General features: G+C 38.1%; 1 protein-coding gene across 6 annotated transcripts in view; it reads right to left on the bottom strand.

Moving 5' to 3' along the window:
- The window catches only part of FBXW7 (F-box and WD repeat domain containing 7), a 205,262-nt gene that overhangs the window by 76,339 nt on the left and 105,050 nt on the right, over positions 1-23,873 (bottom strand). For 2 of the 6 annotated variants that reach the window (XM_075543700.1, XM_075543695.1), the window contains 2 exons: positions 15,440-15,481; positions 14,254-14,826 (listed from right to left, as the gene is read on the bottom strand). In XM_075543700.1, the coding sequence (XP_075399815.1) occupies positions 14,254-14,757 (504 nt within the window). In that variant the 5' untranslated portion in view covers positions 14,758-14,826; positions 15,440-15,481. Of the gene's footprint in view, positions 1-14,253; positions 14,827-15,439; positions 15,537-23,873 lie in introns of all 6 variants that reach the window. The other 4 variants (XM_075543699.1, XM_075543698.1, XM_075543696.1 and 1 more) reach the window with 2 other exon arrangements.

The following is a 23,873-nucleotide window of genomic DNA, read 5'->3' as shown; positions in this document are numbered from 1 at the left end:
TGATGTTCAAGAGGACTTGGTGCACACACTTCAGAATTAAAACCAAAGCTTCATCACGTGATCATAGTAAATGATTTAAGGAAATAATTGAACATATTAAAATGGACAAATCTGAGAAGAGCAAATGCTTCAGATAGTCTAAGTCTTTAAATTATATTATTGCTCCCCATCTCGGTCACACAATCCTTTTATGACTTCCTCTAGATGTAAACAACATGGTTCTGTCCAGAATTAATCCTAGTCTCCCTGCAAACAAATGTAAATGATAGATTTTTTTTAAAAAGCCTTTTTATTTTTCCTCTGAAACATAAAAATACGTAATGAGAAGTGCTTTTTAATGTATATCTAGGAAGAAATAAATTTTACCCCAGAAATCTATCGAGGCCTTTAATTTCTTATCAATTAAAAGAATCAATGGCTACAAACTGATAGTCCATTGGTCAAATATGGCTCAACGTCAGTTTAGAGGAGACAACAAAATGTGTTTCTTTTAAAAATAAATGTTAACATCATTTAAGGAAAACATACACTCTTGTAATTCCTCAGAGCTTATACAATTAAAAAAAAAAACCACAACCCTCCACCAAATAAAGTAAGTAAACCCACTGCCATCAAGTCCATTCTAATGCATAGACAGCAATGCACTAGAACAGGAGCGAACAGCCACTGTAGGTTTCCGAGATGTCAATCTGCATGGAAGTAGACAGTCTCTTCAGAGCCTGAAATGACCTGCAATCTGGGTCCTGTAGGCATTTGAGTAATGAACCCTCAAACTTATTTTTTTCACCCCAAGATGAATACAGAAACTGAGCAAGAATGAGTTCGGGGTGGTCAGATGGTAACACTCTCTAATAGTATTTTTCCTGTTACCACAGAAGAAATTTGATCAAACGGACTGTCAAGATATATCCTTGTATTCCCCAGGTAAGTTTGTGCACATGTGTACAAACTTTTTGATCACTTCTTATCAAAATGGATCAAAGAATCACCTTTTGATCATTTTTGCTATTATTGTTTTTAACTGGTAAAATGAAGTTGCTAATTATAAAAGAAAATCCTCTAGGTAGCCCATGTTACTGGAATTAGGCTCCTACCTTGAAAAGAGAAAGATTTACTTTTGGAAGGCATAGTGCATTACAAGAGAATTTTATTTAGCTCATAAGAGGAAGAAAACTTTAGCAAGCCAGGATGGCAAGGTTCAGATTTTCTTACTCCCAGAATGCACAGAGCTTTTAAAAAACAGTTTGCCCATGCAGGAGATTCTCGGCAACTTCCATTGGGGTAGCAAGGCATTCTGGGAAATGTAGTCCCTAAGGAAAAAGAGGGGACTCTGTCCAAAGCTCCTCTTATTCTTGCCTTACACACTCACATTACAGCATTATGCACCTACTACTCCAAGTATTTATGCGAAATTCTGATCAGAAGTGATAGCCTAGCACACAAAGGGAAAGTGACATTTACTAAACACATTTAAATATATTATAAGCAGCTCTATCCAATATAATACAGCGCTCTCGTGTTCAATGAAGGAGCTCTAGTGGCACAGTTGATAAGCAGTCAGCTGCTAACCAAAGTCTGTGGGGCCAGACCACCAACTATACCAAGGGAGAAAGATGTGACAATCTGCTTCCACAAATATGTACAGTCTCCAACAACCCTACTAAACAGTCTTACTGTCCTACACAGCTGCCAAAATTCAGAATCACTTTGATGGCAACGGTTTTTTTAGTGTTCGATGAAATAGTCTAAAGTGACAACATCACTTAAATTTTAAAAATAATAATCTCGATAATTTACAAAGTATACTAAGGATGTTAATTTCAACAAAAGATGTGATTTATACAAGTTCTAAGGATGTGGTTTCTACGAAAACTTGCAGAAGGTCTATCTTTGGTGCCTCTATATATTTGTGCTTTATTTGAATTACAGTCAGGGTGGGAGAGTAGTCTCTGGAGGCACAATAATTTAAAGGAATAAAGGTAAACAAAACAAGGCATACTGCAACTAACTGCTACACTATAAAGTAAAAACTATTTTAAAAAACAAACCCATAATCAATGCCATTGAGCCAATTATGACTTACAGTGACCACATAAGACAAGAAAGGGCATCCATTTGTGGGTTTCCAAGACGATAACTCTTTATGGCAGTAGAAAGCCTCATTCTCCCTACACATAACCCACTACATCACCAGGGCTCTGAGAGGCAAGGAATTCTGCTCAGGGTTCTGTGAAATATTCTTAAAGTAAGATTTGAAATAGATCGTAAAAGATGAACAGAAATTTACAAAAGGAAAAAATTGAAAAGATGAGGAAAATCCTTAAGCAAAGGTATCAAGTATCATATCAAGTTAGTTAGAATTTTGCTATGCTCAGAAATATCAAATAAGTCCTACAGCAGAAGTAGAAGGTAGCATAAGCACAACCTAAAGGAACAGAAGGTTTGCATTTGTATACACTCAGGTAAGTTACACTCGTCTAACAACTGTGCTTTTAAAGACAAAGGATGCTGCCTGTCTTGTATGCCATCAAGTGGATTCTGACTTAGTGACCCCATGTGATAAAGGAGAACTCCACCATAGTGTTTTCTTGGCTGTAAGCTTTGCAAGTTTCTACCATGAGGCAATTGGGTTCAAAAAGTCAAGTGCTTAATAATTGGGCTCCTAAGGTGCCTACAGAAATAATGATTAATGCAAAAAGGCCTCCAAAACTTTTTCCACAGGCCATAATGATCAATAACTCTAAGAAAAGGTTTCCACATAAAAGAGAGGGGTGCTTTTTACCTGCCAAATTGGAGACACACAGGAACAACAAAATGCAGATGAATTTTCATGTTAATGGCTCTTGAGCTCAGTACAGGGGCTGAAAATTTTCTTTTTGAAGTCCAGAAAGTTAATTGTTTGAAAAGTTATCAAATTATAAACAAAGAAACAAGTAAATAAATAGCGCAGGGTTTTCTCATGGCACCTGTAAGCAACAATATTCACAAGGACTCACAATAGGAAAGACCCTATAGGACAGAACAGAACTGCCCCCTAGGGTTTTCCAAGGCTATTATCTGTATAGAAGCATACTGCTAAAGTTGTCTCTTGTAGAGATGTTGCTGGGTTCAAAGTATCAATCTTTCTGTTCACAGCTGAGGGTTTAACCATGACACCCCAGGTCTCCTTACAATGTGACACTAGTTATGCTCAATATGTATTCACATGATAAACGCCTGGCAATAATATGTACAAGTCTATTCTCCAACCCTTTAATGACTAGACATTAAGTATTGGGCTGACTCATAATAAATATCATTAGGCAAGATAAAGAAGACATCAAAGAGCTTTCAAAGACAGGAGGGGACCAAAAATAATTTTAATACATTGGGATGGGGCATTAATAAATTTATCATGGGAGCAGAGATTAATTTGGGAGAATATTCTGGGCATGAAAATAAGTGTTAGGGTGGTCTCATGAATTATTTCCCCAGCCCACTCCCTCCCCAAATCACTAATACTTCCTCATAGAACCTTATTTTTAAAATAAGTGTAAGATTTTAAAGTAAATACAACCTGGACCCAGAATAGATCTGAATTCAAATCCCAGGTCCATTTACCAGCTGATTGAATTTATATTGGCTGCTTAAGCTCTCTCCACCTGTCGCTCATCTCTGACATGGAGATAAACATTGGAAGCTACGTTCGAGGACTATTACAACTCCACCGGCCTACATATACAAAACACTTGGCCCAGAGCCTTAGCACTTGTCAAAACTCAGGGAATTAAATGTACACCTAGTTTCTCTTCTGCTGAATCTGTCCAAATCGGTTCTGGTATATAAGTCTAAGAACTCATCTATTTACTTTTCATTATTATTACCTTTTATTACCAGTATCTTTATAAATTCGATTTCTGTGGGATGGAAACATTAAATTCAAGAACGATTACATCAAAAAATTGTATTCTGCAACAATGTAAAATCACTCAAACACCCGCCGCCATCTAGTGGATCCTGACTAAAACTGATGCTGTAGAGCAGAGTAGAAGTGCTGCGTGGTTTCCGAGGCTGCAGATGGTTCTGGGAGCTTCTTCCGCCCACACAGTGGCTGGTCGGTCTGGGCTGCTGCTGCCTTTGTGGTTTGCAGCTTAATGCACAGCCCACTGTGCGAGCAGTGTTCCCACTGTAACACTGCATTTAGTACAGAATACTACAATTAAAATTTTAAATAGGCAGTATTAAGTACAGTTTGACATAGCTAAAGTATATTGTAAGGGATAAAAACCTGTAGTATCCAATACATGATCACTCACTATTAACTACTATCATAATGATCAATGCTGTCACACCTACTGCTCTGACTATATTGATGGAGTGAGTCTAGAACCCAAAGCAGCACCCTGTTGATGACAATCTGTCCATAGAGGACAAATCAGATTGGTGTTTCTAGAAAACATGGTAAGGCTGTTCAGTCTGGAGAAAAGCATGAATATGACAGCAGTCTTTTCCTATAAAAAGAGCAAGAGCAAGGACCAAAGCAAAATAAGAGACAGCAACATCAAGTGTTCTACCACTACCAACTGTGCACAAATACAACGTTACGTCACGGTGTGGTATTTCCAAGAGATGGTCTTAGACTTAAGTCGAAGTCTCTTAATAAAGGCAGTGGGCAGAGAAATGAACTTGGTGATCTCTAAGGAACCTTTCACCCTGGGGAAAGGCAAGAGTATGTATGACCAGCTTAGGAGGCTTAAAGTTAGCACAGAAAAACTAAGCAGTTTACGTATAGTAGTTAGCCTGAAAAACAGGGAGCAGGCCACAAGAAAAAGGGGAAGGGAAAGCAATGTTGACTTCCTTAGGTACTTGAGAACTGTGTTTAAAAGACAGATTCTCAAAGTGATGACAGGAAGACTTTAAAATGACAGACATTCTTGCTTCATGGATAGTAAAAAGTTCTGTGAAGGCTACAGTAACCTAAGTAACCACATATTAGATAAATGCCCTTTTAAAAGAAAATAAAGACACTGGCTTGCTATTACTCTTCTAATAAGATGTTAGGTTGAGCTTAGAGAATTGCTAGGGTAGCACTTGGGCCTTAGGAAAGTGAAGAATTGGTTCCAGGCCTGACGCGTGCATTTCGATGGAGCGAGCATTAAATAATGGCTTTGCCTGTGAGGGGTGCATCTTATAGCTCAATTCTCCATCAGGAGCATCATCCATTATGAGGGAGCAGAATTAAAATTTGTTTTCTAGTGGGGGCAATTATTTTTCTAGTCGCTAAGCGTCACACAGGAAGCCCTGGTGGTGTGGTGGTCATGCACTGGGCTGTGGTTTGCATGGTTGGCAATTTGAAACCTCCAGTAGCTCCTCAGGACAAAGACTGGGTGCTTTCTACTCCCATTAATAAGTACAGTCTCGAAAACCCACGGGGAGAACACTATGAGTCAGCACTGACTCCATGGCAGTGAGTGAGAACAGTGATACAGGTTTATTGCAGTGAACTTGGGAAATGCTGACAGGCATAGAAGAAAAATTTTAAAATAGACTTCAACTCAAATACATTTCAGAGATAATTCCTAACAATTACAACTTGTAATCATTTCCCATGCACATATGAGCACAAGAATTATTATGTCTGCTTCATAATTAGGATCAGGCTATACAACAAATTTTGACTTCTGAAATTTAGTTATGCACGTTATGTGGGAGCTTCAAGGAGTTCATGGAAAATGTAAATAAAAGATAATAAAAAGTTTCCCAAAATGTTTCCTCTCATATTTGAGTGGCTTTTCCTATTTTTAAATACTGTGTTTAAAGGGCCATATAACTTGCTTTCAATTGTTTTTGCATCTTTGCAACACTGTTTGTAAACTGTGATTCTTCTCAGAGAAGCCTTACTTGACCAACTAACTATATTTCTCAATGTAACTGAGTACTGCATACTTAAATATAAAAAGCAACAAAATACACTTAATCTATTGTCTATTACTTTTTAAAATTTGAAATGAAGTGCTCATAAGTCAATTTTGTGACTCTTAACGCCCCAATCTGAACACTAAGAGCAAACATATCAAATATCTAGTGTGTGGATGTGGGAGGTGGGGGGAGTGAGGGATTAAACGTCAACTCAGGAAAAAAGCTACAAGAAAGATCACATGGTAATAGTACTAAATGAATTGCACAGTGAAGAAAACCAACAAAGAATTTAAAGAGACTAAATAACCTAAATCTAGAAAGTGTACAGATCGAGCTGGGTTTGAAGGACCTGGCTAGCTGGAGAGGAAATGGGTCTTTCAGACTAAGAAGAGGAGTGGAAATAAAAACAGGGAGAAAGAAGCTCTACTAAGGTTGTGAAAGGCTTCAAATGTCCTCTCTCATGGAATCTGAGTGAAGCCAGTCGAAAATGGAACTACCGCAGGTATTTGAATTGAGGTTACTTATCATTTACAATTTTATTTGAAAATCAATTTTAAATTAATGCAATTATTTATACTGCCAGCTGATTGTCAAAACTTGGAATTACAGCCTAATAAAAAAAGAAACAATCAAACATGCTCTTTTATAAAATATGCTGACTCTTCACTGCATCTTTTAATTAATTTCCTATGAGAAGAGGATTAAAAGGGGCGAGTTGGTGAGACAAGCTTTCCAGCAATGTAATGGAGTTTCAAATTCATTAAGTGGCTCTGCAGGAGCAGAACCTGGTCATCTGCTTCCATAAAGAGTACAGCCAATTGCACTAAATCCTAGCCCCAATTTAAGAACAATCAGTTCTTACCAAGGGCTCAAGTAGAAATAAAATGCTTCGAAAATGATGATGGCAACATATGCACTAATGTGATTCATACAATTGATGTGGCAAGAACTGTTAAGAGCCCCCATTAAAATGATTTTTAAATAAGAAAAAAAAAAAAAGAACAACCAGTTCTTATATCATGGCCCTGGTTGATATTCACCTTCACGAAATGATCACGGAAGATAAGGGTGCTACATCAAAGTGTGGTGAAGAAAGCAGATGTTGCCCGGCAATCAGTCAAAATAGTGTCTAGGGTTTTAAAAGTTTGTATTCAAACAAAATGCCATCTAAATTAGGAGTCAAATAAGTCCACATGGAAGCAGCACACCAGCTTGTGCGATCCAAAGATAACAATTACAAAATTTGAATGTAGTGAGAAAAGCAACAGAGCAAAAAATGATGAACACCAAATTTATGGAGGGCACTGGAGGAGGGGAAGAGCCCCAAACCCATCTGCAAAGTAACTAGTCAGGCTGAGCCACTGGCAGATCCACTCTAGCCATAGGCAAGAGTCTAGAACAGCCTTACTAGGCAGAGACCACTGCAATCTTGATTATGCTGGTTTTGAACTCTCTAGAAGTGGTCTGAATTTGTTCTGGGCTCAAAAATCCGTTACTGGTTCCATGACAGAAATTTCTTCCCTGGCTTTTTGAATGTTGTTGGTGTCTTTTCCTTCTTACACATTAATTGTATTTTTGTCTTTATACTATTATGTCTTTATCTGTACTACCTTAGTTTAATTTTGTTTTTTATTGTTTTCTGTTGGTTCTCCAGCTATGAAGCACAGCAGGAGTATAATGATAATAACTGATAAAGGGGGACTTAAGGGAATACAGGGGTGGGGGGAGATAGAGCGGGAGCACTAGAATGATTGTGATTGCATAACTCATTTTCAAGGAGATTTAACCACGGGGGGGAGGGGGAGATGCTCTAAAATGGATGTGGTAGTGATTGTACAGTTCTCCTTGATGACTGAACTATTGAATTATATGATACGTAAATTACTTATCAATAAAACTGTTGGGGGGAGTGGATTACAGCCAAGAAAATCATATGGAGTAGTCATTACACGGGACTGCTATATGAGTTAGAATCTACTCAATGCCACCAAATAATAACAACACCATGTGTTGAAGTCTGAAAAAAACTCTTCCATTAAACTCTTGGTAAGACCTACTAAACTAGATAGTATGAAAAAGTTAAACCATTCTTCTACCCAAAGACCAAACTACTTGGGTATTAACAGAGACAAACCTGGAAAAGTGGGGGAGGGGGTCGGTAACAGTAATTTTCAATGGTCCACTCTAGTGATGATGCCCAAAAGAAATCTAGAAATGTAGAATATCAGACCAGTGTAAATGATGGGCAATTGAGACAGCAAAGAAAAAGAAAGCATAAGGTTCCTTTATTTTACTTTAATCCACAATACATCTCATTGGCCCTATCTGTGGAACAAGACTTCTGTATAAGTGGAGAGCAAATGCTCTGAAAATGATTAGGGCAGAGAATGTACAGATGTGCTTTACACAATTGATGTATGTATATGTATGGATTGTGATAAGAGCTGTGTGAGCCCCTAATAAAATGTTTAAAAAAAACCAACAAAGAACCCACATCCTGGGGGGGGGGGGTGCGGGACAAGGATGTCATTCTGAGCACTAACAAGCATTGCTTGCCTAACTCAAGCAGAGGTATTTTCAATCATTTCATATACATGTGAGGTTGAATAGTGAAGAAGGAATTCCACCAATGAAAATTTGATGTGTCTGAAGAATACTGAAAGTACTACAGATTGCCAGAAAAACAAACCAATCTGTCTTAGAAGAAGCGCAACCAGAACGCTCTTTAGAATCCAGGATAAGGAGACATTGTCTTTGGCCATGTTGTCAGGAGAGATCAGTTTCTGGAGGAGGACGTCATGCTTAGTGAAGTGAAGTTCTATAAAAACGGGAAAGATTCTCTAGGAGATGGACAGACAAGTAGCTGCAACAAAGAGTTCAAACATAACAGTAATTGTTAAAGTTGGTGCAGTACCAGGTTGCGTTTCACTGTTTTATGTAAAAGTTGCCGTACGGTGGAACCCACTTGATGGCCCTGAGAGATGACAAACACATTCACTTTCTTGATACTGTACTCCACACTGCCAAGAAAAACATTAAGAGCTGTTTACTGTTGGTGCTGTCAGTTTATCTGACATTCTACTAATTGGCCCTCTAGCACGCAAGCTGCTGTTAGTTGCCATGGAATTGATTTGGGCTTATGACAATCCCAAGAGTATCGGAGCGGAATTATGTTCGACAAGGCTTTCAATGTTGTGCTTTTGGGGGAGGTATGTCTTCAGAGGTGCCTCTGGGTAGGTTTAAATCCCCCGGCTTTTGGCTAGTAGTTCAGCATGTAGTCATTTGCGTGACCAAAGGAGACCCCTTTTAAAAGAGCTTCCAACCAAACCAAAGTCAATTCCAACTCATAGCAGCCCTATATAGTTACAGAGACTACACATCTTTACCAGAGTAAACAGTGCTGTTTCTCTCTCAGGGGGGCTTGTGAATCTTGGCTGTTATCAAGACTCAAAAGCCCCACCAAACTCACTATCACGCAGTTAAGGTTAACTCATAGAAGCCCTTGAAGACAGGGGGGAAGTTGTGTCAACAGAAATAAACTAGAAATTGACCATAAACCAAAACTCATTTTGATCTCCAAATGTAAGATTGTCATTTAACTATGCAAACACTTTAGTTAAAAGTTAGAAGAAAGTTAAAAGAGACTCATATTCTAATGAAAAAAAGTGACATCTCTCTATCAACTGGGAAGATCACTGAATAGAATTCCTTTGGGAACTTGTCACATTTTAATTTTTATCAGAGATTGCTTCAGCTTATCATATCGTGTTCTTACTCTTCCTATTGTTGTTGCACTGTGGGCCATTGGGTCAATTCCAACACACAGTGACTATATAAGACAAAAGAGAACTGTCTCATAGGATTCCCTAGGCTATAATCTTTACAATTTAGCAGATGTAGCGAAATCTTTTCTCTCACAGAGCGGCTGGTTCAAGCTAAAGGCATTTCCATTTACAAGCAAGCACTTACTTGGTCAATTACATTACCAGGGCCCATTCCACTCTTCTTTCCTATGTATCCTTTAAAAAATAGTTATCCATTTTCCTGTTTACATCTTTTCCCACTAGGTGGTGTTATGATGATTGCTATGAAACAATGGGGACATCGAAATGAAATGTGTTCTGTGGTGTGGTGGATAATGCATGTGAGACAGATATACAAACGGAGGCTACAGGCCTCTCTGTAGAAACTGTCTGCATGTGCCAAGTTGTCTGATACATGCTTTACAGATACTGCTTGCTGAAGCCAAGCCGGGGAGGAAACCACTGTAGTCTTCTTATATAGATTAGAAAAGGGCTGGATGAGGTATCCCTATAGTCACATAATCAGAATCTGAACTGAGTTGGAAAGGTTTTCATTCTATTTTAAGGGAAAACCATCACCTATGAGGGCCTCTGTCCTTCATTTACACGATCCTTCTATGACATTTAACACTGAGTTAGATATACTTGGAAGGCTCCATATGTCTACCTTTTTTTCCGTGCTCAAAGGTAGAAAAGAAGGCCGCAAATTCATTGAGTCATGTGTATTCGTGGATGTTATTCACGATCACTGCTCACCGCAGCATGTCCTTTTGTTCTCTGGACAAGTCTACACTTATGAGTTTGAATGATATTTTTTTTAAAAAAAAACTAGAACAGGACCTTCCTGAGGAGGCCATCACTCTACCTCCAACAGAATGAAATGAAGGGCCCCTTTCATTGTACATGTTAACCACATTCTCCTAGAAAGTTTCCTAGCAGCCCAAGGTCAAGGAAGGAGTGTAGGTAGAGGATTGCGAGTCAAGCGAAAAGCAGTTTTTGGATCCCTGATTGGCTAATGATTTTTCTATTGTGTACACACTAGAGAAAAGAAAGGGTTTTAGGATCCTATACTCCAATATGCTACACACTGACTATAATATACATATATTTCCTACTAAAAAAAGGATAAAGAGTCTTGTTTACTAGAAGATATCTGACAGTCCAAGCGGGGGAAGAAGTCTTAAAGAACAAATCTTATACTATAACAAGTAAGAAGCAGAAGAAATTAGTCTTCAAATATGCTACATGAGGAAAGGAAAAGAAAACCAACTAGACCTGGCCCAGCCTCAGGAAATCCTTCTGGCTTTCTTTTTAGTAGGAAATGAGTCAATACCCTCTTTAAAACATGGGAAAGGAATTTGCAGTGTAGGTTTATGTGTTGTTTTCTTTTATACATGACAACATTGTGGACAGAATTAAAACTGGAGAGAGAGGGACTCATAGAGAGAGGGACTCATAGTGACTCTAGCGTTTACAGGCTGCATAGTTGAAATTACAGAGACATCCGCCAGCACATAACCCATGGTCAGGAAGTATATTTGATGAGCTCGAAAGTGACATCTGTTACGGAGTCTCAAGTTTCCTTTTTTGCACTGTCATTTCTTCCTGTTACAACTGCAGACTGCAGCTCTCGTGTGCCTTCAACGTTTTGTTAACTACCGCAAAGGAAAGCTGCTCACGGGGTTTCAAGGACTGTGGCAGTCTTTATGGAGCAGAATGCTTCCTCTTTGTCTGATAGTTTAGAACTGCTGACCTTTCCACTGAGCAGCCCAATCATAACCAACGATCCTACCAGAGTTCCTTCTTGGCCAATAGTACAGACTTAATAAACGCTATTTCTCGACTTTAGTTATTCTTGAACATTAGGATTGACTAGAACTTCTAACACATAGTGTTAGAACTTGCCATAGGCTACAATTAAGAACAAATCTTTGATGAAAAAAAGATTGTCCTAAAAGTTTTGACAGTTTTTAATTTGCTTTACCTTTGCCCAATTTACAGTAAAATTAAAACAAAAACAAAAAAACCCTAAAATCCTGTCTATGACTCGATCTGTGAACTTTAGCTAAACGAGGCAAGCAGGCAGTCACAACACAGCTATCTTTCAGGAAAGGAAACTGGAAAAGAGAGAAAAAGTGAGTCAAAAGAAGTGCATCCAATGTCCCCTCACTGGCGCATAACTCGCTGGGGCATACTGGTGACAGAAGACTGGGGGCACACAGTGAGGAGTCAGTCTGACCTGAAACCCCCACAAAAGGGCAAACCAAGAAGGGATCCTAACAGATCAGCAATGTGAACAAAGCCATGCCACAAAGTCCCTGATAAGCCCCCAAAATAGACTTCAGGCTAGGAGGGAATACCCCAAGACCAGTGCAGAGACAGTCATAAAGGTCAGTAGACAGACCTAGAATTATCTAAGCTTTTTTGTTCTTTGATAGTTTTTCTCTCTCTCTTTTTATTCAATCTTTTGTTTTCTTTTTATTTTGTTTCCATTATTGTTGGTTTGCCTACCTATATAAGATAGGCACAAGAAGCAACAGGACCAACAGTTCGAGAGGGACTTGGGAGGAGTAGGAAGTGGCTGTGGAAGGGAGCAGTGAAATCAACAATGGGGAGGAAGTAGAGACCCGGGGGATGTTGGAGCAACAGCAATCTGTCGGAATTACTAAGAGGCTAAAGGGCAAGTATGATGGTGGGAAAGGAAGTAAAAGGAAACAGAGGAAAGACCTAGGAAGCAAAGCTATGGATAGAGGTATAAACATAGGTGTGCACATATATACATTCATTCATAAAAATAGAGGTATTGGAGTATGTACATATATTTATATGGCAATACATTGAGGTACTAGACAGACTTTGGGCCTCTGCTTAAACCCTACCTCAACACAAGAACAGATTGTTCTAATAACCTAGCATTCTGTGATGCTCACCGTCCCTGCATGATCGCTGAAGACAAAATGGGTGCATAAGCAAATGTGGTAAAGAAAGCTGATGGTGCCTGGCTATCCAAAGATATAGGGTCTGGGGTCTTAAAAGCGTGAAGTTAAACAAGCAGCCATCTAGCAGAGAAGCAACAAATCCACCAGCCTGTGCAATCACGAGCTCGACTGGATTATGTAACACACGAGAAGACCCAAAACAAACAAACAAAAACATAGTACTGAAAAAAAGGGGTCTCAGAGCTGAGACCCAAAACCCGTCTGTAGACAATGGGACATGCCCACACAGAAGGGTCACAAGGAAGGGATGAGCCAGTCAGGCAGGGTACAGTATAGCACTGATGAAACACACACTATTCCTCTGGTTCCTTGAGGCTTCCTCACCCCCACTATCATGGCCCCAGTCCTGCTTGTCACTTTGGGGCAGGCCAGAGCATGTACACAGGTACAGATAAGGACTCAGGACACACAGAATCCAGGCCGCATAAATCCCTCAGGAACAGAAATGGGAGTAGTGGGAGTAGTGATACCCTGAGGATAGAGGGAAGGTAAGAAGAGGAAGGGGGAACTGATTGCAATGATCAACATACAACCACCACCACCCCAAGGAGACTAACAACAGAAATTATATGAAATAATAATTTATCGAGGGGGCACGAGGGTAGGAGGGGGATGGGGAAAAAAAGAGGTGCTGATACCAAGGGCTCAAATAGAATGTAAATGTTTAGAAAATGATGGCAGCATATGTACAAATATGGGCGATTCAATTGGTGTATGGATTGTTATAAGAGCTGTAAGAGTCCCCAATAAAATGATCTTAAAAAAAATAAGTGCATCATTCATCTCTTACCCCTACAGTCATCAAATTACAACCAAAATGATTTGGTTCTCTGAACGATAAATATGCAAATACTCTTGGGAAGTAAACAGAGTGTTCCACTGGAATGGAGTCTGGTATTCAATGATAACTTATTTCGGTACAGGAATAAGGAAAACATAAAAATAACATTATGAATTCTTTTTATTTTATAATGTAGGAAAAATATTAAACACCTTTAAATCAGCCCTGTATATTTTAACTTTTACAAATATCAACTAAAATTTTTCCTGCCAACAAATAAGTTCTAATACTCAGGCTATAATTTCATTTTCTTTCATTCTATAACAAAGAAAAGACTGTTTACACAGGATAAAATTCCAATCCTTTTACTAAGATCTTAGTTTATGGTAACCTCCAGTAATTAAAGTTATGCTGTGGTGTAACATCCATGAAAACACAACTCACATCCACTGACAATATTATAAATGAAAACAAAATCCTTCCTTTTAACACCTTTCACAGCGTCTAACAGTAGCAAATTTTCAGGGTGATAGGATCATTTTCCCTTCCCTCTGGTTTGTCTTTCTAAGCATTAATCAGATTGTTTCAGTATTAGTATTTCTAGTTAAAATTTCTTAGTACCATCTGTAAAACAAAAATTAGGGCTTCCTTGTTGTAAACATAAACATAAAATATTAACTTGTGAGAACTATAAGAAAGGTTTTTTAACAAATAAAATAGACATGTATAAATTCTCTGGTTAACAGGTCAATTAAAAGAAATATATACTCACTTTTGTCGTCTTTGTATAAAACGGGGAGGAAAGTTGTTGAATGGGGAGATCCATATTACTACTGCAGTTTGTGACACTGTTACTATGTGAATGTTCATCCTCTCTGCTACTGTCATCAGATGGATCAAAATCATCACTCTCCTGATCCATTTCCTCCTCCTCTTCATCCTCCTCATCTTGTTCACCACCATGCTCTTCATCTTCCTCTTGTTCTTGATTTCCTGAGGAGTCTTCATCTGCCGAAATAAACTGATTGTTGTTTTCTTCCAAGTGTCCTTGCTGTGAGTCATTTTGACCTCCAGGTCTAGAGTCAGCTCCAACAACTTCACCATTCCTTGCAGTATGTTCCTCCTCTTGTTGCCTTTGCTGTTGTTGCTGCTGCTGTTCCTCTTCTACCACACGATTCATCTGTTCCTCATCTATCTGGCTTGAGGAAGGGTTACCTCTCTGAGAGCTTCCAGTTCGTCGCCTTTTGCTGCCCACAGAGAGCAGATCCTGATTCATTTCCAAAAGCCAGCTTGCTACTTCTTGTACCTTGGCTAGACTATCAGAAGATGCAAAGGTTTTCACATTCTGCAGGAAAAATGAGGGGGAAAAATGTTTGTATGTTCTGTATTACCATCTATTTTCACATTACATATCTGTATGTAAATATTATGTAATGTATTTAATGTCAGAAAATCATTAAGATGTCTTTTTGTAATCAAAACATAAACTTTAAGCTATAGTTTAAACTTTTAAGACATACTAAAAAATCATATCGCAGCTTTATTTTAATCTATTTAATAATTTTAGTGTAAAACTTTATAGCTCAATTTAGCTGTTGACCGAGTATAATTTCACTAATGAAATATTTTAGATCAGTAGTTCATAAACTATGAACAAATACATCAAGAACAAAAATAACACATACTCCCCCCCCCCAAAAAAAGAGAAAAACCTAAGGGAAAAAAATCTAAGAAATGCTCAATTAAGTATAGAAAAAGCTGAGGTAAGCCAGGTGAAAGAAGGCTTCCCTCCCACCCATGTTAGAAATTTCCCAAACATTACTGACGACAAAATCTTGTCTTCAGACCTAGTTTTCTGACAGTTACCAAATAATTATAACTTCCATTTTTCAAGATAAACCTAAACGAACTGGGCATCAAATAAATATTTTTTTTAAAAAAAGGAATGAAGTCCATACCCAGTAACTCCACTTCTGGCAATCTATCCCAAGGGAGTTATCCTAACAACAGAAATAAAAAATATATGTATGCAGAAGATAATCACGGAAGCTTTATCTGCAAAAGCAAAACAAACAAAAAGAAAGAAATCATTTAGAGCACCAAAATAACCAAAACCAGACGTTCAAGATGAAAGAGTCCCTGGGAGTGTAGTGGGAGTGTAGTGGGAGTGTAGTGGGGGTGTAGTGGGGGTGTAGTGGGGGTGTAGTGGGGGTGTAGTGGGGGTGTAGTGGGGGTGTAGTGGGGGTGTAGTGGGAGTGTAGTGGGAGTGTAGTGGGGGTGTAGTGGGGGTGTAGTGGGGTGTAGTGGGGGTGTAGTGGGGGTGTAGTGGGGGTGTAGTGGGAGTGTAGTGGGGGTGTAGTGGGGGTGTAGTGGGGGTGTAGTGGGGGTGTAGTGGGGGTGTAGTGGGGGTGTAGTGGGGGTGTAGTGGGGGTGTAGTGGGAGTGTAGTGGGAGTGTAGTGGGAGTGTAGTGGGAGTGTAGTGGGAGTGTAGTGGGAGTGTAGTGGGAGTGTAGTGGGAGTGTAGTGGGATGCCGTGCAGCTTAAGCCCGGTGTTCGTGGAAAGTCTGTAAGAATGTGGAATACTTATTGTGTGTTGTAGTACGCTACAGGCAACATACAGAAAGCAAGAGCAATTTTTGAGTTGGATAAAATCACTGAAAAACAATTGAATACAATTTATACCTTAATTTTTCTACCATGTTTCTAAATTACATAGATCATGCATCTTTTCTTTTCCACATAAGATATAAATTAGTATTTGATAAAGCTTCTTTCCATAATACTTACCCTAAATTTTATCCGTTGATAATACATCACATTCAAGATACAAAAACTAATGCTACTAACAAATTACCTAAGTTCTTATCAAATTCCTTTAAATTGACATCAATTCTTAAGGTTTGCATGATACAGCATATCTAGTTTTCTAGCTTCACAGTTTCTCATTGTAATCTCTGAAATGAGCTCAAAATGGTAATCAATACGGCAATACATTTTTTTAAATCAAACTTTCTCAGAAATAAACTAAGGGGGAAAATTGCGGTTTAAGTTGCCTTGAAAGGATTATCTTTTACAAATTTCTTTTAAATAATCCAATTTGTTTTCAAAGGTGAAACAACACAAGAAGCTCATCTGGGGAAAACTTCACAAAAAGATTAGTAACAATTATTCATTAATTCATCAATGCATTCCTAACCATTAAACACCTGCTATGCAATTAATAGTGTGGTAGGCTGTGGATAATTGGTTTGCAATATTTTTTATTTAGACCTTTATCTTACATTTTGTTATGTAATAAAACTGAAATTGGTTTGCAATGATTAAAATATGTTTCAAGACTGTTAACTAAAACTATAGTAGGAATTAATAAGCAAAATATACATCTCCTATTTTAAATTGCTGGATCTGTTTGCCAATCAGTATTAGTCACTTCTTATAACTAGAAAAATGTGTAAATTCCTGTTAAAAAAAAGTCAGTTGAAACTCACAAATTTCCTTAATTAGAACATGGTATAAATAATGCCCCCATATACTTTTTAGTATTAAGTGTAAAAAGGTTTTCTATTGGTTTTTCCTAAACACTTTGGGACAAACTTCTAAAGTTTAATATTTGTTTACAGTTTTTAATGTAAAATTTACAAATAATGGAAAATATAAATCTCAAATGTACATTCTCCCATGGAGCTGCTGGTGGTTCCGAACTGCCAACCACACAAATTTCAGCCCCAAGTGTAACCATTACACCACCAGGGCTCTAGTAGGCTTACTTTTTTAAATGATGTCTTATCCTTCTTAATGCTTCAAACTAGATTTTGTTCAGATTTGTTATAAGAAAATATTATTTATTTTGAAAAATAAATTTGGAATCCATGCATAGTTTTGTCATAAGACTTATTTTCAAAATCCCTCATTAACCATAATTCCTATCACCAATAAATACTATAGCATATTTCTGCACATAAAGGAAAATATAAAAAACACACAGGTTCTCTGCAAAGAAACAGTCAAAATATTATTTTAGTAATCTAATGTAAAGTCTGGCTGCTTCTTCTAACATTACATAGGACATTTTTCACTTGGACGCCTGCCTGTGCACAAAACAACAGAAAGAGTGGGAGAAAACTGGTTCCAAACTACCCACTGTGTGTCCACTCTACAGGGACATTTTTACACAATTGAAAGCAGGTAAAATGGAGAATTAACAGCCATTTGAAAAATGCAAAGATGAGGTAACAGATCCTGAAACAAGCCATAAACAATGTGTATAAATCATGTACGTAAGTCAGCTTTGCTAATTAAGTGCCCAAACCATCTCTGGCTCACAGAAATTCTGTATGGCATGCAGAGCTACGCTTTTGGCATTCCGAGGAAATACCGTTTTCAGGAGCAGAAAGCCTCGTCTTTCTCCCTGGGATGGTGGTTTCAAACTGCTGACTATCACAAGTAGAAAACTTAGGCCTGGCATTACTAAAACAGCTGATGCACAAGTACTAGTTAAAAAGTAACACTTCAATTAAAAATGCTTTGTGTATTTTGAAAAAAAGGACTAGTCAAAGAGCACCTCTGTACTATTATAAATAACAAAAATTCAATTTATTATCAATGTATAATTTAAGTATCCTATTATGGGGAGGCAAAGTATCTTCAAGCCAGTTAAATTAATTGGGTCCTGTAATATGGGGTCACGTGTAAGTAGTTTTAAAAATAATAGATAAAATATGCAATTTGGGAAACAAAAAGTCAGGGGGAAAAGGAGGGTCAGATTTAAAGCATAATTAATAAAACTAAGGTATGCATGATGAGCTGTAATTTCCAATCACCTCATAATAATGCGAAAGTTGGATAGTGACTAAGGAAGACTACAGAACTGATGCATTTGAATTATGTTGTTGGCAAAGAATACTGAATACCCTAGACTGCCAAAGAACAAACCAAATTGATTTGGACAAGGACGGGTATATTGCTCCTTGAGAGCAAAGATGCTGAAACACTGTCACACATTCTTTGACTATGGTACTGGGAAAGGACATCATACTTGGAAAGTAACGAGGAGTGCCAGCCAGAGGGAGGAAGGCTCGCAACGAGATGGATGGGTAACCAGGGCTCCCACAATGAGGCCCAAACAAAATAACCTCGCGGATGCACAAGCTTTGAGTACTGCTTTGGTTGCTCCACAACAATATAAAATATACAAAAGGCTGATTATAACAGAAGAATGCAGGAATGTTGGTTGTTGTTAGGTGTCATCAAGCCGGCTATGATCCACAGAGACCCCTGAACAGAACGAAGCACTGCATGGTCCTGTGGCATCCTCACTATTGTTCCCATGCCTCAGCCATTTAATGCAGCCACTGTGTCATCCCATCCCATTGATGGCCTTTCTCTTTTTTGCTGCCTTTCCATTTTACCAAACATGATGTCCTTCTCCAGGGACTGATCTCTCCTGACAACATTTGCAAAGTATATACGACGAAGTCTTGCCATCTTTGCCTCTAATTAAAAACCACTCTTAAAAGCCAATATAAAACTCAATGGCACTCACTTCTTATCAAACTTATAGTAAAATAATTTCTAATCAAATTTTAGTAAAGTAAAATATGGTGGCTAGCATATTATGATGCCAAATTGCATGCTTTCCTAGGCAATCAGTAGATCTAGAATGAAAATAATTTCAAGTCAGAAATGAAGCAGATAAAAGAAAAGGTATAGTACTCACTATTGTTTAAATTGGTAGTGCGGTGCTAAGGAATTGGCTGCTAACCATAAGGTCAGCTGTTCTATCCCACTTGCTGTCTGACAGACGGGAGAAAAATGTGGTTCTCTGCTTCCATAAAGATTGCAACCTTGGAATCCACATGGGACAGTTCTACTCTGTCCTAAAGGGATTTGATACAACACTGCATATCCTATGTAGTTCTCCAGTCTACAGAAATAACATATTTGCAGAGCTCCCAATATGCTTCTGTCAACATGTTAATTTTACAGAGAATGATGATTCAGAATGTGTCCTTATAGGTTGTCAAAAGTATTTAAATTTGTTGACAAGCAACCAGTCAAATTTACTATATGCACATACTTAAACATGAGTATTGCTACAAAATCTCAGAAATCTTTATTAAATAAGTTTTTTAATGTGTAATTGTTTCTCAATATGTCTTCCATCTAATTCTACATACTTGTAAAGTATTTCCATCTCTGATCCTTTCTCAAAGAATTCTGCACAATTCAATTTATATGACATCAAAATGACAGTCTGGTCATCCTCGAGGGACTCAAATCATGATTCTTGGAAAGCTCTTGGAGCTTAGAGAATAAACAGAAGCCTGAAGGCAAGATCAGGATGCTGGAGGTTACTGAGTTAGCTCTCCTAATGTAATTCAAGTAGAATAACCTTTTGAAGAATGAGTGGTTGCATTGCTGTAAAGAAATAAATTCTTCCGTGAAACTTCCCTGGTCCTTTCTTTACCACGCAGTTTTCAATTTTACTAAAACTTTTTCCTAATGTTGTTAGGTTAGGTGCCATCCAGTCGGTTCCAAATAAAACAGTGCCTGGTCCTGTGTCATCCTCACAATTGGTCCTATGTTTCAGCCCACGGCTGACACCACTTTGTCAGTTCATCTCATCACGGGCCTTCAACTTTGTTGCTGCCCCTCCACTTTACCAAACGTGATGTCCTTCTCCAGGGACTGGTCTTTCCTGACAAAGTGTTCAAATTAGGTGACATAGTATCTCACCATCCTTGATTCTAACGTACTATTCTGGCTATATTTCTTCTAAGACAGATCTGTTTGTTCATTTGGAAGTCTATGGCACTGTGAATATTCTTTGCAAGCACCATAGGTAAAATGCATTTTCTTTAATCTTCCATATTCAATGCCCAACTTTCAAATGCATAAATAAGAGATTAAAAATACCATGGCTTGGGTCTGGTATACCTTAGTCTGCAAAGTAACAACTTTGCTTTTCAACAGCTTAAAGAAGTCTTGTGCAACAGACTTACCTAATGCAATGCATAATTGGATGTCTCAGTTGCTACTTCCATGAGCATAGATTGTGGATCTGAGCAAGATGAAACGTCTGAATTGAAAATTCAATCTTTTCTCGGTTTATCATTATGTTACCTACTGTATCGGTTGTGATAATTTGGGTTTTCCTGACAATGAGTTGAAATTCACACTGAAGGTTGCAGTCCTTGATGTTCACAAGCAAGTGTTTCATGCCCTCCTCACTTTCAGCAAACAGGGTTATATCATATACCATATATTCTCGTATATAAGACGAGTTTTTCAACACATTTTAAATGCAGTTTTTGTGGTAAAATTAAGGGCCAGAGCTGATATTCAGATTGGCTTATACTCTAGTATACACGGTATGTATCAAAGGTTGTTGATAAGCCTTCCTCCTATCATGATGCCATATTCTTCTTAAAATACAAATAAACATCTTTCTGGTATTCTCTGCCTTCAGCCAAGATCCATCTAACATCAGCAATCATATCCCATTTTCCATGTCTTCTTCTGAATCCAACCTGAACTTTCCTGTCAGTATACTGCTGCAACTGTGGTTGGATGATCTTCAGCAAAAATTTTACTTGCGTGTGATCTCAGTAGTATTGTTCTGTAGTTTACAAATTCTGTTGGGTCACCTTTCCTTTGAATGGGCACAGATAATGATCTTTTCCAGTTAGTTAGCCTGTTTTCCAAATTTCTAGGCATAGACGAGTGCTTCTAGTGCTTCATCTGCTTGGTGAAATATTTCAATTGGCATTCCATCCATTCCTGGAGTCTTGTTTTTGGTTCATTCTTTTTGTATAACTTGAACTTCCTTCTGCACCATAGGTGCTTGCTCATATGCTCCCTTCTAAAATAGTGGAATGTCAGCCGTGTTTGAGTCCACTGCTGCAGCACTTTAATACAGTATTCTGATCATTTTTTGATGCTCCCTGTGTCATGTTTGATTTTGTCTACAGAATCTTTCAATATTGCAATTTGAGACTTGCATTTTTTTTCTTGAGCTCTTAAAGCTTAAGACAATGAGCATGGTTCATCCTTTTACGTGTGTTAACTCTAGGTATTCGCACCTTTCATTATAATACTTTACTTGGTCTTCTCAGGCTGTCCCTTGAAATTCTCTATTCGGTTCTTTGATTTCATGATTGCTTTCCTGAGGCTTAGGCTAATCTGACTAAGAACAAGTTTCAGAGACTCTTCTGATATTCACTTGTCTTTCTTTCCTGTCTTTTTAATAGTCCTGCTTTGCCCAGTTACGATCCTATCCTGGTTACAATTCATCCTATAAAATCACCTGCATTAATTGTATTCTTGTTTACACAACTGATGGAAAAATCAGATCTCGGCTCCTTGAGTTCATGAATATTGGCACAACATTGTTTTAGTAACCTTTATTTTGAAGCAAATATGTTACTGAGAAATTATCTCTAGTCACTCACCACAGATATGCGTTGATGCCTTAAATACTTTTTGTGCCTAGTAACAATACTTTTTGACTCGCCCTCAAAAACTTTAAGCAAAAGTTTCAGAGAGGGAATTATGAAATGCTTTAAATAATAGCTAAAGCCTATATAAACCAAAGTTTTCCATGAAATAGTTACTTCATTGAAAATCTCAAGACCCAGAGCTCTGTTTGTAATTCAAGAGTGACACTATACTCTGCAGTATCGACGGAGAAGCCACAGCGCTACTTACTCTCTGCTTCTGCTTATGCAACAAAAGATAAGTTGCCAGAGAATTAAAGGCTCCAGAATACATACTTATTACTCAAGTGTTCAAACAGATTTCAAAAAACCTATATAACCCAAATAAAATGCAAGGAGTATGTTTCAAACATTTTACATGCGGTAATCTGTGGAGAGTATAGGCGTAAAGGGGCATAACATGTGCTTTTGAATGTAGAGAGAGCAATGTTCTTCTTTCTGGCAACAGTCTTTCAAATGCCAGTCAGATGTCCTAACCCAAAGGAAGGGAAGCCTACAGTCAGACCCATCCTAAATCGAAAAATAAGCATTATCTAATAAGTTTGTCCTTCATAAAGTTTCACACAGAGCTGTTCTGTAATTTTCCTTAAGTTCTAGACGATGCAGGGCAACAACTCATTATCATTTGTTAATTTAATGTTGCCTCAAACTCAATTTCTGCATAATTTTAAAACTGTTTTCTCATAAATATGGCTTTTCAAAAGACCTTTGGTCATTCAAAACCACGAACTGCTTTTCTAGGGGATAAATTAAAATGGAGAGAGTACACACGATAAACAAATGGAACTCTGAAAGCTTGCCTAATATTGAACTAGAACTTTCAAAGGAAGATTCTAAAGTAAATACTAATCTTAACATCATGAGACACTAAAGAATAGTGGCTAAACTAATAAAACAAGTACATAACTGTGCAATACTAACATTTTCAGAAGGTGCATGGTAGGTTTGATTCACTAGACTTGACCTACAAAAAGTCATTTCAGGTTTAGTATGCACATGGCAGCAAAATAAAGTTGTACTTTGTGCTAATAATCCATAAGATTCTGCAGTTTAGGATTTTCACCAAACCCTAAAATAGTTTAATTAACACTTTTACTTCATAATATGAACTCTTAATGCCCAAATTAATAATTACTAATTAATATTGTCCATGAGTAAATTATAAGGAGAACACCTAGGACACATGATAAAGTTCTATCTTGGAACCCTACCCCTCAAAACCCACTAAGAACTTTCCAATTTCACTCAGAATAAAAGCCAAGGTTCCAGGCCTTATATGTACGTAATTCTTATGCATCCAAATCCCATCACTCTAGTTCATATTCTACTACTTACTCTATCCTTTTCGTTTTCTTCTTTTTACACAGAATAGCCAGAGATAATGTTCTTAAACCCTGCATGTTTTTCCTACCCGTCTGTATGATTCTTCTTATTACTTCCTTGTGGGCTCTGTCCAATGTGCCCCAGGAGGAAAGTGTTCATATCTTATTTAAAGCTGTAACTTTTTCGTACCACTGGTGCCTGGTCCTGCTTATGTGGCTACACAGTATAGATGTGAATGCCCATCAAGGTAAGAAAGATGTCCACACAACACGGGATAAGCAAAGGACAGTGGCCATAGTAGTATCCTGATCAGATACTGCTTCGCTAAAGCCTGCTAAGGGGAGCAAGTTACTTGATGGCCCCAGCTACCTCCCTTGAAACCCAACATAACAGTCACACCTGCTCATGCGTCCTTTGACTCGTCTAAGAAAGCCACAGAGCAGGAGCAGGGCAGCCAGGATTGCACCAATAGACAACTCTGTCTGGGGGGCTCGGTGGAGACTCCACGTCAGCCTGGCTGAAAAGATCCAAATTATACATCAGAGGTTCTTCCTGCCTGCTCAGATTCCTTCTG

The sequence above is a fragment of the Tenrec ecaudatus genome, chromosome 3 (assembly GCF_050624435.1).
Source record: "Tenrec ecaudatus isolate mTenEca1 chromosome 3, mTenEca1.hap1, whole genome shotgun sequence".
NCBI lineage: Eukaryota > Metazoa > Chordata > Mammalia > Afrosoricida > Tenrecidae > Tenrec > Tenrec ecaudatus.
Note: the sequence above shows the minus strand (reverse complement) of the source record. Positions and strands in the feature narration are given on the sequence as shown.